This window comes from Trachypithecus francoisi, unplaced genomic scaffold, assembly GCF_009764315.1.
Source record: "Trachypithecus francoisi isolate TF-2019V2 unplaced genomic scaffold, Tfra_2.0 Lachesis_group3, whole genome shotgun sequence".
Classification (NCBI taxonomy): Eukaryota; Metazoa; Chordata; class Mammalia; order Primates; family Cercopithecidae; genus Trachypithecus; species Trachypithecus francoisi.
In genome coordinates this window covers 110518536-110533683 of record NW_022681468.1, presented here as the reverse complement: position 1 = coordinate 110533683, position 15148 = coordinate 110518536, and the positions used below count along the sequence as shown (strand labels likewise).

The following is a 15148-nucleotide window of genomic DNA, read 5'->3' as shown; positions in this document are numbered from 1 at the left end:
GTAGAGAATGTGTCTGGGTAGGGTCTCTCCTACTCTGCTTGGCACTGGTTATGAGCTATTTCATTCTGAAGTTGCTGTCTTTAATTCTGAGAGATTCCAGCTTCTGATTTCTGTAAAGACTCCTTCCCACCCCCTTCCTTTTCTCTTTTCCTGAGCTCCTGTTGCAGCGACATGTCGGCGTCCAGCCTCCCCATCTCTTATGCTGTATGCTTCCCATCTCGTCATTACTTCTGGCTGCTCCCAGGAGCTTTCCACAATCTCTCCTCCCACCTCTCTGCTTCTTTCCTGGGTGGCATCTATCTTGCCAGTTACCCCATCCCCTGAGTTCTTGATTGTAACTTTTCTATTTCTCACACCTGTTATTTCCACTTGGTTCTTCTGTAAAACTGCAGGTTCCTTAGTTTCCAATGGTCCCTTATCTCATGTTTATTTTAAATCTATGAATTTTCTTTCAAATAATTGAGTTGGTATATTTGGGGCCTGTAAACTCACTTTTCCTGGGGGTGTCAGTCATCCTTTCTGAATTGTGTTTGGGAAGGGGCTAAAATCCAGGCTTTCAGAATGCTGAGGGTCCACACAGCCACAAACTCTGCTAGATCACCTTTCAAGGTCATCCCTCCAGATGACCTTCTCCCTCAAAGAATGTCTCATTATCTCCCTGACTCTGATCTCCTCCAAGTACCTCCTGCTGGACTGAAGCTGTTTAGTCCTTGATGTGTGGAACTTCAGTCTTAGCTGAAGAGTTTTGTATCCAGCTACTCTCTCTGAAGTGAGGCAATGGCCAGGCACAGTGGCTCACACCTGTAATCCCAGCACTTTGCAAGGCCAAAGCAGGAAGATTGCTTGAGGCCAGGAGCTAGAGACAAGCCTGGGCAACATAATGAGACCTCATCTCTTAAAAGATAATAAATAATAAAATAAAAGGGGATGGGCACCGTGGCTCATGCCTGTAATCCTAGCACTTTGGGAGGCTGAGATGGGTAGATCACCTGAGCCCAGGAGTTCAAGACCAGCCTGAGCAACATGGGGAAAACCTATCTCTACCAAAATAATAAATAAATAAAAGTGAGGCTGCAATAAAATTTTTAGCCTTTTTTTTTTTTTTTTTTTTGAGGTCTTGTTCTGTCATCCACTTTGGAGTGTAGTGGAGCCATCGTAGCTCACTGTAGCCTCTAAATCTTAAGCTCAAGCAATCCTCCAACCTCAGCCTCCCAAATGCTAATTTTTTTTTTTAATTTGAAGAGGCGGGGGGGGGTTCTCACTGTGTTGCCCAGGCTGGTCTTGAACTCCTGGACTAAAGCATTTCTCCTGCCTTGGCCTCCCAAAGTGCTAGGATTAAAGGTGTGATCCACCACACCTGGCCTTTTGAGCCCTTAGAAGAACATTTATCCATAAACATTCTTGAGAAGGCATGCCAATAAGAAGAGAAACAAATCCGGGGGCTACAAGGAGGAGGAGGAAAGCCTCGGGCTGTACCAGTCAATGGGCAGCTCAGTTCTCTGCACTTCCCTTCAGCCAGGCTCTGCTGGGCTTGCGAAGGGACCCCCTGAACCTGCATCTCTGGGCTGGGAGTGGCAGGCTAAAGAGGCAAAGAGGCGAGAGAACAAAGAACTCTCCCTAGCCCTCCCCTCCACCAAGCCCCTCCCCCTGCCCAGGGCTGCCATCCCCAGTCCCTGGCCACACCTTCCCAGTTTCTGGGCCTTTAAAGTAGTCTTCTATTGCTTCTGGGCCAGCTGTCAGTTTGGGCTAGTTCACCATTTTGCCTAACACTCATCTATCTGTGACTCATCAGAAAATAGCCAGTATCAAGTGCTTTAAAGACTTTAGGAGTTAGATATAAGTCCAGCACAGTGACTCATGCCTGTAATCCAACACTTTGGGAGGCCAAGGAAGGAGGATCTCTTGAGCCCAGGAGTTCAAAACCATCCTGGGCCACGCAGGGAAACTCTGTCTCTACAAAAAAATTAAAAATCAGGCCAGGTGCAGTGACTCACGCTTGTAATCCCAGCACTTTGGGAGGCCGAGGCGGGCAGATCACCTGAGGTTGGGAGTTCAAGACCAGCCTGGCTAACATGGTGAAACTCCATCTCTACTAAAAATACAGTAAATTAGCCTGGGGGTGGTGGCATGAGCCTGTAATCTCAGCTACTCATCGGAGGCTGAGGCACAAGAATTGCTTGAACCTAGGAGGCAGAGGTTGCAGTGAGCCAAGATCACGACACTGCACTGCAGCCTAGGTGACCGGGTGAGACTCCATCTCAAAAAAAAAAAAAAAAAAAAAATTGCAGGTGCAATCACACCTGCAATCCCAGCACTTTGGGAGGCCGGGGCAGGTGGATCACCTGAAGTTGGGAGTTTGAGACCAGCCTGGCCAACATGAAACCTCATCTCTACTAAAAGTACAAAAATTAGCTGGGCATGGTGGTGGGCACCTGTAATCCCAGCTACTCAGGAGGCTGAGGCAGGAGAATCACTTGAACCTGGGAGGCGGAGGTTGTAGTGAGCCGAGGTCATGCCACTGCACTCCAGCCTGGGCGACAAAAGCCTAGGCGTCAAAAGCCTAGGCGTCTCAAAAAACAAAGTCACCTGTGTGTAGTGACACACACCTGTAGTTCCAGCTACTTGGGAAGCTGAGTGTAGATTACTTGAGCCCAGGAAGTCGAGGCTGCAGTGAGCCGTCATCGTACCCCTGCACCCCAGCCTGGGCAACAAAGCAAGACCCCATCTCAAAAAAAAAAAAAAAAAGATAAAAAATTTCTGTCCAGCCAGCTCTTTTTGCACCACTATTTATATTCATGTGTAAGACCCAAGTGTCATCTTTCTTCATGAGGCTTAAGTAAGGGTCATTTTATAAATCAACATTAGTATCACTAGGCTCTATTCATTAAGGACTCTTCTGAAACAACCTTCTGAGGGAGGTACTGTTCTTATCCCCATTTTACAGATGAGGAAAATGAGGCTAAGAGCGGTCATGGAATTTACCCAGATTCTCACAGCTCGAAAGGAGCAGAGCTGGGATTCTAATCAGTTTGTCTCCAAGTCTCTGCTTTTCCACCCCTCTGGCCTCCTAGAGCCTTAGGACGTGGCCGGTAGGGGGTGGGTAGGAATCTCACATCTCAAGGTGTATCTGAAGCACACACAAACCAGTCTTAGGAATTCAAATAAAGTACCTTAATGGCAAATATGACATCATAATTCTAATTTTACCTATGACAGTAGTGTCACCAAGAGGACACATTTACTGAGGCTCACAATGGTGATGTAAAATCTTCGTCTCCCAGTGCCATTTCAGTATACTAAATTAATAAATTACATGCTGCCTCTTTATTTTGATTATTGCTTTAAAATCAGCTGACTCATGGGTTCTCTCTCTCAATTCAATTATGGCTTCTTTGCTTTTTGAATTGTCTAGGAGTATAATTACCCTACAATTTTCCTTCCTATTTCAAGCCCAAATTGAAGCTGTATGATATATAATTGGTCTTGCTTTTTCTCCCATCTTTTACTTTATTGTCAGCAATTATTTCTGATGTTCAACCTGCTCTCCAACTGCACAGTATTCCGTGATACTTTGGCCTTACACTAAAAATGACTTTTGATCAGCTGGGCATCGTGGAGAGAGGGCAGTGGGGAGGGAAAGGGTGATGAGGATGGACTTGCCCTGATGTGTGTTCTCATTTTTGGAACAGATGTTAAAAGGAAATTTATTTTGTTTTTGAGACAGGGTCTCGCTCTGTTACCCAGGCTGGAGTGCAGTGGTGCAATCTTGGCTCACTACAACCTCCGCCTCCTGGGTTCAAGACATTCTAATGCTTCAGCCTCCCAAGTAGCTGGGATTACAGGCATGCACCACCACTCCTGGCCATTTTTTTAATTTTTTGTAGAGACAGGGTTTCACCATGTTGGCCAGGCTGGTCTCAAACTCCTGACCTCAGGTGGTCTCAGCCTCCCAAAGTGCTGGGATTACAGTTGTGAGCCACTGCGCCCAGCCAGAAATTTATATCTAAAACTGGATAAGGAGTACTTTGAAGCACTGGTAGATTATGTTGGACTATATTAGGCATTCTAACCAAGGCCCAGAATCCTTCCGTGGAAGTCCAAACTGGTTTCACTAACTTTATAAAATTGGAATTCAATTTAGAAAAACTAGGTTATGCATATATTAGGAAACTTCTGATTTGAAACAGATCTAACATGACAAATCTTTTACACCTGTTTCTCTCCTGCATAAAGAGAAACTTGAGAATGGTAGCTTTCCTCAGACTACATCAATTAGAAAAAAAAAAAGGGCTTCTTGCATATTAGAGACAAAATGGCTTCTACTGCAATGTATTTATTAAATCTTCAGTATTGAAAATGTATTAATTTTGCCTTTCCCTCCATGTTTTTTTTCTCTTTTGTCATTTTGTTTTGCAGATTCAAGATGATTGGAAGTATGTTGCCATGGTGATTGATCGTATTTTTCTGTGGGTTTTCACCCTGGTGTGCATTCTAGGGACGGCAGGATTGTTTCTGCAACCCCTGATGGCCAGGGAAGATGCATAGGCGCTAAGCTGTGTGCCTGCCTGGGAGACTTCCTTGTGTCAGGGCAGGAGGAGGCTGCTTCTTAGTAGGAACGTACTTTCTGTTATCAAGCTACCAGCTTTGTGTTTGGCATTTCGAGGTTTACTTATTTTCCAGTTATCTTGGTTTTTGTCAAAAAAAGAATCATGCAAAAAAAAAGTAGAATATTTATTATGGATAAATGAACATTTAGCCTTTTTGGTATGGTAAAGAGATGTCAAAATGTGATTCTTCTATGTAATAAGTAGTGTGCTGTGCTATGGAATATACATGTAAAAATGTTTCCTTTTAAGACAAAACTGGATAGAAAAATGCTGTTGAGAAATATGAAAAGTCATTCAGTTCAGTATCACTACAGATGTCCCAGTGGTTTTTCTTATTTAGCCCATAATCTCTTTGCAGGTTTATACTAATTCAGCAATCTCCTACTGTTACCCATTTCTTACCATGCATTTCTCATTCTTTACTGGGTCTAAAGGGCTGTGCCTCCATTTCAGAGAGCTTCAACTAATTCTCTTGCATAATTCTAAATTATACCATGAGAAATCATGCCTAGTTATTCATTGTTAATAAACTGTCTTAGTACACCATAAACTGGGTGGATTATAAACAACGGAAATTTATTTCTCAGTTTTGAAGGCGGTCCAAGGTCAAGGCACCAGCAAATCTGGTGTCTGGTGAGGGTCCTCCTCCTCAAACGCTGCCTTCTGGCTGTTTCCTCCCATCACTGAAGGGACTAGCTACCTCTGTGGGGTCCATTTTATAAGGGCACTAACCCCATTCATGAGAGCAGAGCCCCCATGGCCTAATCACCTCTCCAAGGCCCCCTCCTTCTAAGACAATCACACTGGGATTAGGTTTCAACATATGAATTTGGGGAGGACACATTCCGACCATAGCATGAACCTTTAGAACAGGGTTTCTCAGCCTTAGCACTATGGACATTTTGGGCTGGATAAGTATGTGTTGGGACAGAGTGGGGGTATCCTATGCATTATAGGATCTTTAGCAGTACCCTGGGCTCGACTCACTAGATACCAATGACATACCCTGCTTCTTCACCAGTTACAATAACCAAGAATGTCTCCATTGTTAAATGTCCCCTTAGGAGCAAAACTGCCCCTGGTTGAGAAACATTGCTTTAGACAAATTGTTAAGAAAGAGTATCGTGTACTACACTTCTGAATCTTAACGTGATCATCACTGACGGATGATTCAGAGACTGTTTGAATCTTGTCTCACTAGCTGTTTTTCCTATGCAAAAATAAAATGGACAGAATTGCAGCCTGCTGTGACTCATGTTTCAGTAAGTCAAAAGAAAGATGTCAACAAAATTTATTTATATATAAAAATCGTAAGTAACAGTAATGGCAGTATAAGAGAGATCAGGGATGTATACAAGCTAAGGTAGCTAACAGGCAGTTTAAATTCATCACACCAGGCTTTCACTCAGTAAATGGCATTAAACACCTGCCTACAATTAAATGCAAATTAGACAGGGTCTCCTTTCTCTTCCAAAGAGCATTGGCTTGAACTTAGATAGGTTACTTATTATAAATAAATGAGGTATTTGTGATCTCAACAGCTAAGAGTCCTAAATTGAACACAGGGTTTTTGTCAGTGTTTGCTACCTGGTCACACCTGAAGTGGTGACATTTAGAGATGAAATATAACTGTTTTATCCTTGATATATTATACTGTACTAAATCATTTATGCTGTACTAATAGACTAAGATTGATTACATCTAAAGGCCCTTGCAACTCTAAGATTCTATTATTGTAATTGTTAGAATGAAGGAGAGAAAGTTGAAATATTACAAGTATATAACAGTGCGCTTATACCAAATTAGAATACTATTTTTAATATTAAAAGACTTTTCTCACAGAATGAGTTAGACCTAAATGTGTTTTTTATTATTTATTTTTTGAGACAGAGTTTCGCTCTTGTTGCCCAGGCTGGAGTGCAATGGTGCAGTCTCAGCTTACTGCAACCTCCACCTCCCAGGTTCAAGTGATTCTCCTGCCTCAGCCTCTTGAGTAGCTGGGACTACAGGCACCTACTACTAATCTTTTGTGTTTTTAGTAGATTAGTTTGCCCAACTAATCTTTTGTATTTTTAGTAGAGACAGGGCTTCACCATGTTGGCCAGGCTAGTCTCAAACTCCTAACCTCAAGTGATCCACCCGCCTCGGCCTCCCAAAGTGCTTGGATTACAGATGTGAGCCACTGCCCTGGCCCTAAATATGTTTTTTTAAATGGGGTTCATGTGATTGTAGCGGACTATTCTAAGATCAAGGATAAAGAGATACTACCACAATTTATATAGAAGATGGTTCTATTAATTGTGGGAAATGTGGACAACAGGATTGAAATTAATGTTAAGGATATGTTACTGCGTGTCCACAGGAGTTGTCTACTATATGACTTTACAGTGGAAGGTAAGCTACAGAAATAGTTAACACAATAATTACTAAGTTTAAGCATCTAAAGAATAAAGTAAGCCTTAAAGGAGTTCCCAATTCCTGTTTTTCATTTATTTTAAAAACGTTGGTGGCCGGGCGCGGTGGCTCAAGCCTGTAATCCCAGCACTTTGGGAGGCCGAGACGGGCGGATCACGAGGTCAGGAGTTTGAGACCATCCTGGCTAACACGGTGAAACCCCGTCTCTACCAAAAAATACGAAAAGCTAGCCGGGCGAGGTGGCTGGCGCCTGTAGTCCCAGCTACTCGGGAGGCTGAGGCAGGAGAATGGCGTAAACCCGGGAGGCGGAGCTTGCAGTGAGCTGAGATCCGGCCACTGCACTCCAGCCTGGGCGACAGAGCAAGACTCCGTCTCAAAAAAAAAAAAAAAAAAAAAAAACGTTGATTATGAAAAAGCAACATCACATTAAGTTGTTGTTGTTGTTGTTGTTGTTATTTGAGACAGAGTTTCGCTCTTGTTGCCCAGGCTGGAGTGCAATGGCGTGATCTCAGCTCACTGCAACCTCCACCACCTGGGTTCAAGCGATTCCCCTGCCTCGGCCTCTCAAATAGCTGGGATTACAGGTGTGCACCACTACCCCGGCTAATTTTGTATTTTTAATAGAGACGGAGTTTCTCCATGTTGGTCAGGCTGGTCTTGAACTCCCGACCTCAGGTGATCCGCCTGCCTTGGCCTCCCAAAGTGCTGGGATTACAGGTGTGAGCCACCGTGCCCGGCCACATTAAGTAATTATTATATCAAGCATCACATTAAGTAATTATATCAACTAGTCAGCTTTTTAAATATAGCAGTATAATATATTAAAGATTAGCTGTTACTCAGTGAGTACAGGAAAGTTTATATACCCTTACCAAATGCAGAAAAGTTTTAAAATCAGTCTTCAAATACAACTGGAATTCTCTAGCACAAAGGATGAACTTTACTGTGGATTATAAATTAGTATTATTTGCCAGGATACAAATACTAGAATTTTCACTAGTACAGTTCAGATAATATTTTGCTGCTATTTTTAGAAGATCAAATGTTATCTCATCAGTTACTACTTCAGTCATACAGCCAACTGTTCAAATGGATCATCTGTTAACATAAATTGAGGTTAGCAACTGTTAGTCTGTTAAAGCTTGCACCAAATTTAACACATAACTTACATTTTCATAATTTTTTAAGTGCCATAAGATATATGTGTGTTAACTAAAGGTATACTTCGGTCCCTTGGGAGGCTTCACTTATTTGCATTTCCAATATGAACTGGTATTAATATATTTGCCCATTTATAAATAACAGGAACAAAAAGCCCAAGAGATCCAACAATTGAAACGAAAAGAAAAGTCCACAGAAACATCCGGTCAAGAACCTGGGCTATGAATTTCCAATCTTCAACAACCTGTTATGAAAAAAATAAAAATGCATTAAATAATTGTAAATTGTGAACATATTTTAACATATAACAAACACACTGAGTTAGAAGCCAGATCAATTTCTGCCTCCCGTTGCTGCCTATAAACAATAACTGACCCTATACTCAGCTCAGGGACAGACACTAGCCTGATAGTCTGTTATAGATATAAGCTTTAAAAGACACTACAAAATATGTTCATTTACACATCAACTTATATTACAAGTGGTTTATTTTGATAGATTAAAATAAAAATTAAAATAGACTACTTGGATATTTTACAATAAACTAAAAGTTATTCTTACTATGTAGTTATTCTTGCTATTTATTCTTGCCCAGCAGTGTTTACTTATTTTAATATTTTCAGAGACTCTAGGCTGAGATTAATTTCATGCCAAATTAAAAGTTGGTTCAGAATAATACATGTTAGAAAGCTGTTCATCTTCCCCACATACACACTTTATTTATTTTTGGATTTCCTAGGGACCACTTCAGTCTAATTTCATGAGCACAGAACGGTCTTCCCTGGAGCCAGCTTTAGTAGGGAGCTGGCTCAACAGCTCAGAGCCACAAGGAAAGAGAAGGATGAGCCCAGCCACTGAGCAGCCCTTTCTACCAGGCCATTTCCTTGACCAGGGGCTTCCCTGGCCCTGAGCCTCTATGAAGGATGGTGTCTATATAGTTCCTCTATAGGAACTGTGCCTCCAAGGTGTAGGATAATTTAGAATTTAGGGCATTGTAAACACTCTGTTACTTCTCTGCTTCTTTTATTTTGAGATGGAGTCTCGCTGTCCCCCAGGCTGGAGTGCAGTGGCGCAATCTCAGCTTACTGCAACCTCTGCCTCCCAAGTTTAAGTGATTCTCCTGCCTCAGCCTCCCAAGTGGCTGGGACTACAGGCGCACACCACCACACCCAGCGAATTTTTCTATTTTTAGTAGAGACAGGGTTTCACCACATTGGCCAGGCTGGTCTCAAACTTTTGACCTCATGATCCACCTGCCTTGGCCTCCCAAAGTGCTGGGATTACAGGGCATGCCACCGCACCTGGCCACCTCTGTTTCTAAGTTTTCTTCTGAAAATAAAGCCAACCTCCCTGATCCTAGTAGTATGAGCCATGGCCCTTTTGCATAGTATTTTGCAGACATTTATTAAATTCCATCTCAGTCTAAACCATTATCTAATAAATATAATGTACTTTTGAAAACTCCATTGATAGCTCCAAACCTTATAAACTAATTTAATTATGCTACCACCAAATAGATACTTTACAAACCCACAAGCATTAAAAAGTTTTAATATTGGTTGCCCAAAGTCTCAGAAATCAGCATGAAAGAACTTATGCATGTGACCAAACACATGCTCCCCAAAAACCTATTGAAATTAATAAATAAGGAAGGAAAGTCTTAATGAAATTAAATCATTCAAATATGAAAAAAGTTTTTAAAAAATATACATCAAATGTCCCTTTTGGGGTAAAGGCTATTATTTTGCCAGATTTATTCTGTCTCCTCATACCTGATGGAAGATTTTCCATTTAAAATAGCTCTACAAATTATAATTCACATAATTTTAATGTGCATTCAATTATGAAAATATTGCTATAGTCATAGGTTTAAAATAATACACAATAGAAGAAATAACCACGACAAAACTGAAATCTTACACATTTTGAAAGAAAATGCAGGCCAATGTGATCGCATTAATAAAATTAAAATGTATTCATGTTCAATTCTTGAATTTTAAATATTAACCTTAAGGAGACAGAGCAATTTTTCTATAAAAAAGTTTTAAGCAAATTTTTGATTTTAGGCAAATTAAGCACAGTAAACACTAAGTTTCAATGAAGCCTCTGATATATATAACACATAACACAAAAGAACACCTTACTTAATTTCCCTAACATTCTCTTATAAATGAACAAAAAGATTTGTTTTAGAAAAATATATTGGCTATATTTATAAGTTCCACATTAGGCTCATTCTTTATCATAACTTTTTTTTTTTTTTTTGAGACGGAGTCTTGCTCTGTCACCCAGGCTGGAGTGCAATGGTGTGATCTCGGCTCACTGCAACCTCCACCTCCCAGGTTCAAGCGATTCTCCTGCCTCAGCCTCCTGAGTGGCTGGGACTACAGGCATGTGCCACCATACCCGGCTAATTTTTGTATTTTTAGTAGAGATGGGGTTTCACCATGCTGGCCAGGCTGATCTCAAACTCCTGACCTCAAATGATCCACCCGCCTCAGCCTCCCAAAGTGCTGGGATTACAGGCGTGAAGACACTGCGCCCAGCCTAAAATAACTTTTGATAACTCCATTAACTGTTATAATCAAGTTCTGCCTTCAGATTGTCACAATTTAGAAACAAAGTTACTGAAGACAAAATTAAAACAGTTCACCCACTGCCCTCAACCCAAGAAATTAAAAAAATTCATCATGTCAGAGCCAAGAAATATGGCAGGAATATTATTCCTTAGAATATATAACACTAAATTTTCTTGAGAGTTATCCAAGATGCTGATGGGGGAAGTGGAGAAGTGCGATTTGTGTAGATGCCCCATTTTGCAGGTGTTTTAACTGAAACAAGCCTTAGTAAAGATCTTTTATAGAAAATTATGTCAACCATTCTGGCCCTCAATCTATGCTTAGTCTTACTTAAGGGTCATGCTGTTTGCCAAAATTAATGAAAGTAACTTCTGAACTTGGAATGGAAGCAGATCTGTGTTTGTAAATACACATCACAGACCTCATGGACATCATTTTCCTTCATGATGTGTCTTGTAATGTAGCGAATAGAATCGAGCGCAGTTTCCAATGTGTTTCTAGAAGATTCTGGTTCACTACCACTCTCAGTTTCCTCTTTCTGAGTGAAGTACCTATCGACATGACTTCTCATGCAAAGCAGTTTGGGAAGCTTGTGAAGAAATATCTTGCGGACCCAAGGCGCCATGGCATTATGTGTTGAGGAAGAACGATGATGAATGTTGATAGCGAAGACAGTTACCATAATTGACAGTGTCACAAAAATCATGGTAAATACCAGATACTCTCCAATCAGAGGTATGACTTTTGAAGATGAGGGTATGATCTCTTCAATAACCAGAAGGAAGACAGTCAAAGACACAAGTACTGAAGTGCAGAGACAAATCTTTTCACCTTCATTTGAAGGAAGATAGAAGACAAGTACAGTTAAAAATGATAGCCCAATACAGGGTATGATAAGGAACAAGGTATAAAAGAGAGGCAGGCGCTTGATTACAAATGAGTAAGTGATATATGGATACCAGCAACAGCTGTCGGTTCTGTTTCCTTTGCTCCCCATTGCACTCACAATTTCCCATTCTCCATTATCAAAAAAATCTCTCTTGTCTACATCTTGGTCCTCTAGAATTATATCAACCTGTGATCCATCGTAAGTCCAAGAACCAAATTTCATGGAACAGTTCTGCAGGTCAAATGGGAAAAACGTGACATCTATGGTACAGGAACTTTTGTAGTTTGCTGGTGGAGTCCAGGTGACAGTGCCATTGTACCTGACGACTGTTTTCGTACTGGTCCCTTCAAAACGTCCATCTGCACTAAAATACACACATAGACGATAACAATGCAGAAATTAAACAATGCACATGAATTGCATTAATATAAGCCTAATATAAATGCAGGCCTATCACTGATTGCATGAAATAATTTTTAAATTACTATACTTCAGATAAGACATACCTGCTACACAGAATATCTGCTACACAGATATTCCTGTTCCAGGAATATATTCCTTAAATATCTAACTCTATGAGAACTGAACCCCTTCTTCTGCATCTACTCCAGAACTGACAAATCTCTATTTCACAGAAGCCTGAGATTCTAATGATTGAAAAGACCTCACCTTACACACAAAACAGACTCAAGCTATTTACACAATGGGCACGCATACAGCCAGAATCTGAATCCACATTCCTAGACTCCCTGCACAGTGCTCTTCTTCCTTCATCACAAATACTGGCCGTTTTTTACTTTGATGGGGAAAGACCATCAACACCAAGCTGGGCATGACCCTGAAAAGCAGCTGTGCCTCTCAAGCTCTCCCACCAAGTGAATTCATATACTAGAAACGTCTAGCAGGAAAGCACATCACCAACGTAAGGTTTCTTTAAAATGTTGCTCTGTCTTCAAATTAATGTGGCTTTTGCACACTATTCTGTAATATATCCATGTTTAATATTAAAATGTTTTCAATTACTGAAAATAAAATGATGCTCCAGGAAGCTGCATCATGTGTCCTTACAAGCTTTGTTCACTTCTTAAGAAGCATGGAGGTAAAAGGTGTCAAAAGATTAAAGATATTTTTGCATAGCAGTTGCTCTGTCCTCATGCCAAATGGCCTTCTTTCAAATTAGATAAAGTGCTTTAAGATAAGCACAAATTCCCAGATTTGCCCAGGAGTGGTCTTAGAAAAAAATAAAACTGGTAGCCAGAATTATCCTCTCCCCTAAGTTTAAAAAAAAAAAAAAAAAATCCTCAAAACACAGCTAGGTAGGATGCCTCTAAAGATGAATTAATAATTAACCCAGCATTCCTCATTGTGGGAAACTGACAATACAGTATTTAAACGCAATTAGAAGGATGCACAATTCAACATGAAATATGACCTCAACGATGTAAAAAACATATTTAAAAAATCTGGAAGTCCACCAAATATGTAGTCTAGTAAATCAAAGGGTAAATGGAAGTATCAGTCCCCTTGGTGTGACCCCCCTACCCCGCCACATGATAGCTCTGTGATCTGCCACGTGATAGCTCTGTGAACCACCACCCTAAGCCTCTGTTTCCTCATCTATAAAACATGTAATCATAACCAATACATGCAGTCATGTCATCTGATTTTTATACCTAAACAATTTTCAAAAGGGAGAAAAATTATTAGTGCCTAACAGAAACACAAATGTTTTCTTTTGGAAATATGAAACTATATTTAGAATATAACTTACTTATCAAACAAAACGATATCTGGTGTCCAGACAGAGTCTGAAGGAACACGTATCACTTTTATTCCACCATAGTCATCAGGGTTCCATCTTAATTTTACATCTATCCATTCCTTTAAAACAAAGAAATCTGCCTCAATTTCAATAAAACTAATAGTCAAAAACAGTGAATACTATACTTTTTTTCACACCAGAAATTTTAGACATGAGATCACCTCTACCCCCAATAGAGAACACCTCCCTATCTTTCTTATTATGGGCACCAGATAACCCTGTCCCCTTGTGTGGTGGTTCTCACCATGGTCCCTGTGAGACACAGGTGAGAACCAGAGCTAGATGTGTTCATGGCTCTGCTCAGCAGCTCTTCTCCCATCAACTGACTGACTACATCCAGTACTTGAAGCCACATGCACTTAATACCCAGGTTCAAGGGAAACATTCTTTTTTCCAGATGTATTGTCACCCAATTTGGCTGTTCTGGTCCACGCAAAAGGGAGTTGGATTTATTGCACATTCTGCATATTTCAACACCTTGCCCTACCCTCCATGCAGTTACAATTCTGTGATCATAGGAGCTGCAGCCTGAGAAAAGCATACATGCCTTTCAGGAGTTTGGGGTTAGGAAACAACTAGTAGGTATAAAAATTAGGGACAAGGAAAAACAAAAGGAAGCATTCAACAGCGGTTAGGATATATGGATGGTGGCCCAGAAAAAAACAAAAGTCCTTTATATAAAAGGGACTATTTACAAAAAAAAAAATTCATTTCATTCTTGCCTATTTCCACCTCAGAGAGTCAGAATCCTTGCAGTGGACTATAAGCAGCTGCTACTCCACCAGCCTCTTTTTGCTTATCTGACCCCATCTCCTACACCCCCTCTCCCCAATGGTTCTCTCACCACTAGCCACACCAGCCTCTTTGCAACTGCTTAAACACACTAGGCACACACCAGCCTCAGAACCCTTTGCACTTGCAGGTCCTGCTGCCTGGAACACTCCTCCCCAGATATACACATGGCTTGCTTCCTCTCCGCCAAGACTTTGTTCAGACATTGTCTTCTCAGTGCTGTTTTCTCTGACCACCATTTTTATAAGTACACCCCCCCAATATTCCCTATCTTCTTTTCCAGTGTGTTTCTCCCCAAGCTTATCAGTTTCTAAGGTACTATACAACTTGTTATTTTTCCCCCACTAGAATGAAGTTCCATGAGGGCAGGTGATGTAGTTTGGCTGTCTCCACCCAAATCTCATCTTGAATTGTAGCTCCCATAATCCCCACATGTTGTAGGAGGGACCCAGTGAAAGGTAACTGAATCAAGGGAGACAGTATTTCCTGTGCTGTTCTTGTGATAGTGAATAAGTCTCATGACATCTGATGATTTTATAAAGGGCAGTTCCCCTGCATACGCTCTCTTGCCGGCTGCCATGTAAGACATGCCTTTGCTCCTCCTTTGCCTTCCACCATCATTGTGAAGCCTCCCCAGCCATGCTGAACTATGAATCCATTAAACCTCTTCCCTTTATAAATTACCCAGCCTTGGGTATGTCCTTATAGCAGGGTGAAGACAGACTAATACCACAGGGTTTTTTGTCTGTTTTGTTCACTGCTGTTTCCACATAACACTGTCTGGCACATAATAGGCACTCCAAAAATACTAGCTGAATAAATACAAGCACTCCATCTACCCTCATCTTTCTGTATCCTGCCAATCCACCAAGGCCATATATTC

General features: G+C 41.0%; 3 protein-coding genes across 5 annotated transcripts in view; 1 reads left to right on the top strand and 2 right to left on the bottom strand.

Annotated features, from left to right (window-relative positions):
* The window catches only part of CHRNA3 (cholinergic receptor nicotinic alpha 3 subunit), a 29987-nt gene extending 21579 nt beyond the window's left edge, over positions 1-8408 (top strand). The window contains exon 6 of one of the 2 annotated variants that reach the window (XM_033189269.1): positions 8328-8408. In XM_033189269.1, the coding sequence (XP_033045160.1) occupies positions 8328-8408 (81 nt within the window). Of the gene's footprint in view, positions 1-4416; positions 5848-8327 lie in introns of those variants that run through there. The other variant, XM_033189268.1, reaches the window with a different exon arrangement.
* The window catches only part of LOC117070328 (A disintegrin and metalloproteinase with thrombospondin motifs 7-like), a 684711-nt gene that overhangs the window by 311150 nt on the left and 358413 nt on the right, over positions 1-15148 (bottom strand).
* The window catches only part of CHRNA5 (cholinergic receptor nicotinic alpha 5 subunit), a 28510-nt gene continuing 21301 nt past the window's right edge, over positions 7940-15148 (bottom strand). For both annotated transcript variants that reach the window (XM_033189278.1, XM_033189279.1), the window contains exons 4-6: positions 13423-13532; positions 11722-12015; positions 7940-8427 (exon numbers count right to left, since the gene is read on the bottom strand). In XM_033189278.1, coding sequence (XP_033045169.1) covers positions 8403-8427; positions 11722-12015; positions 13423-13532 — 429 coding nt within the window. In that variant the 3' untranslated portion in view covers positions 7940-8402. The remainder of the gene's footprint in view (positions 8428-11721; positions 12016-13422; positions 13533-15148) is intronic.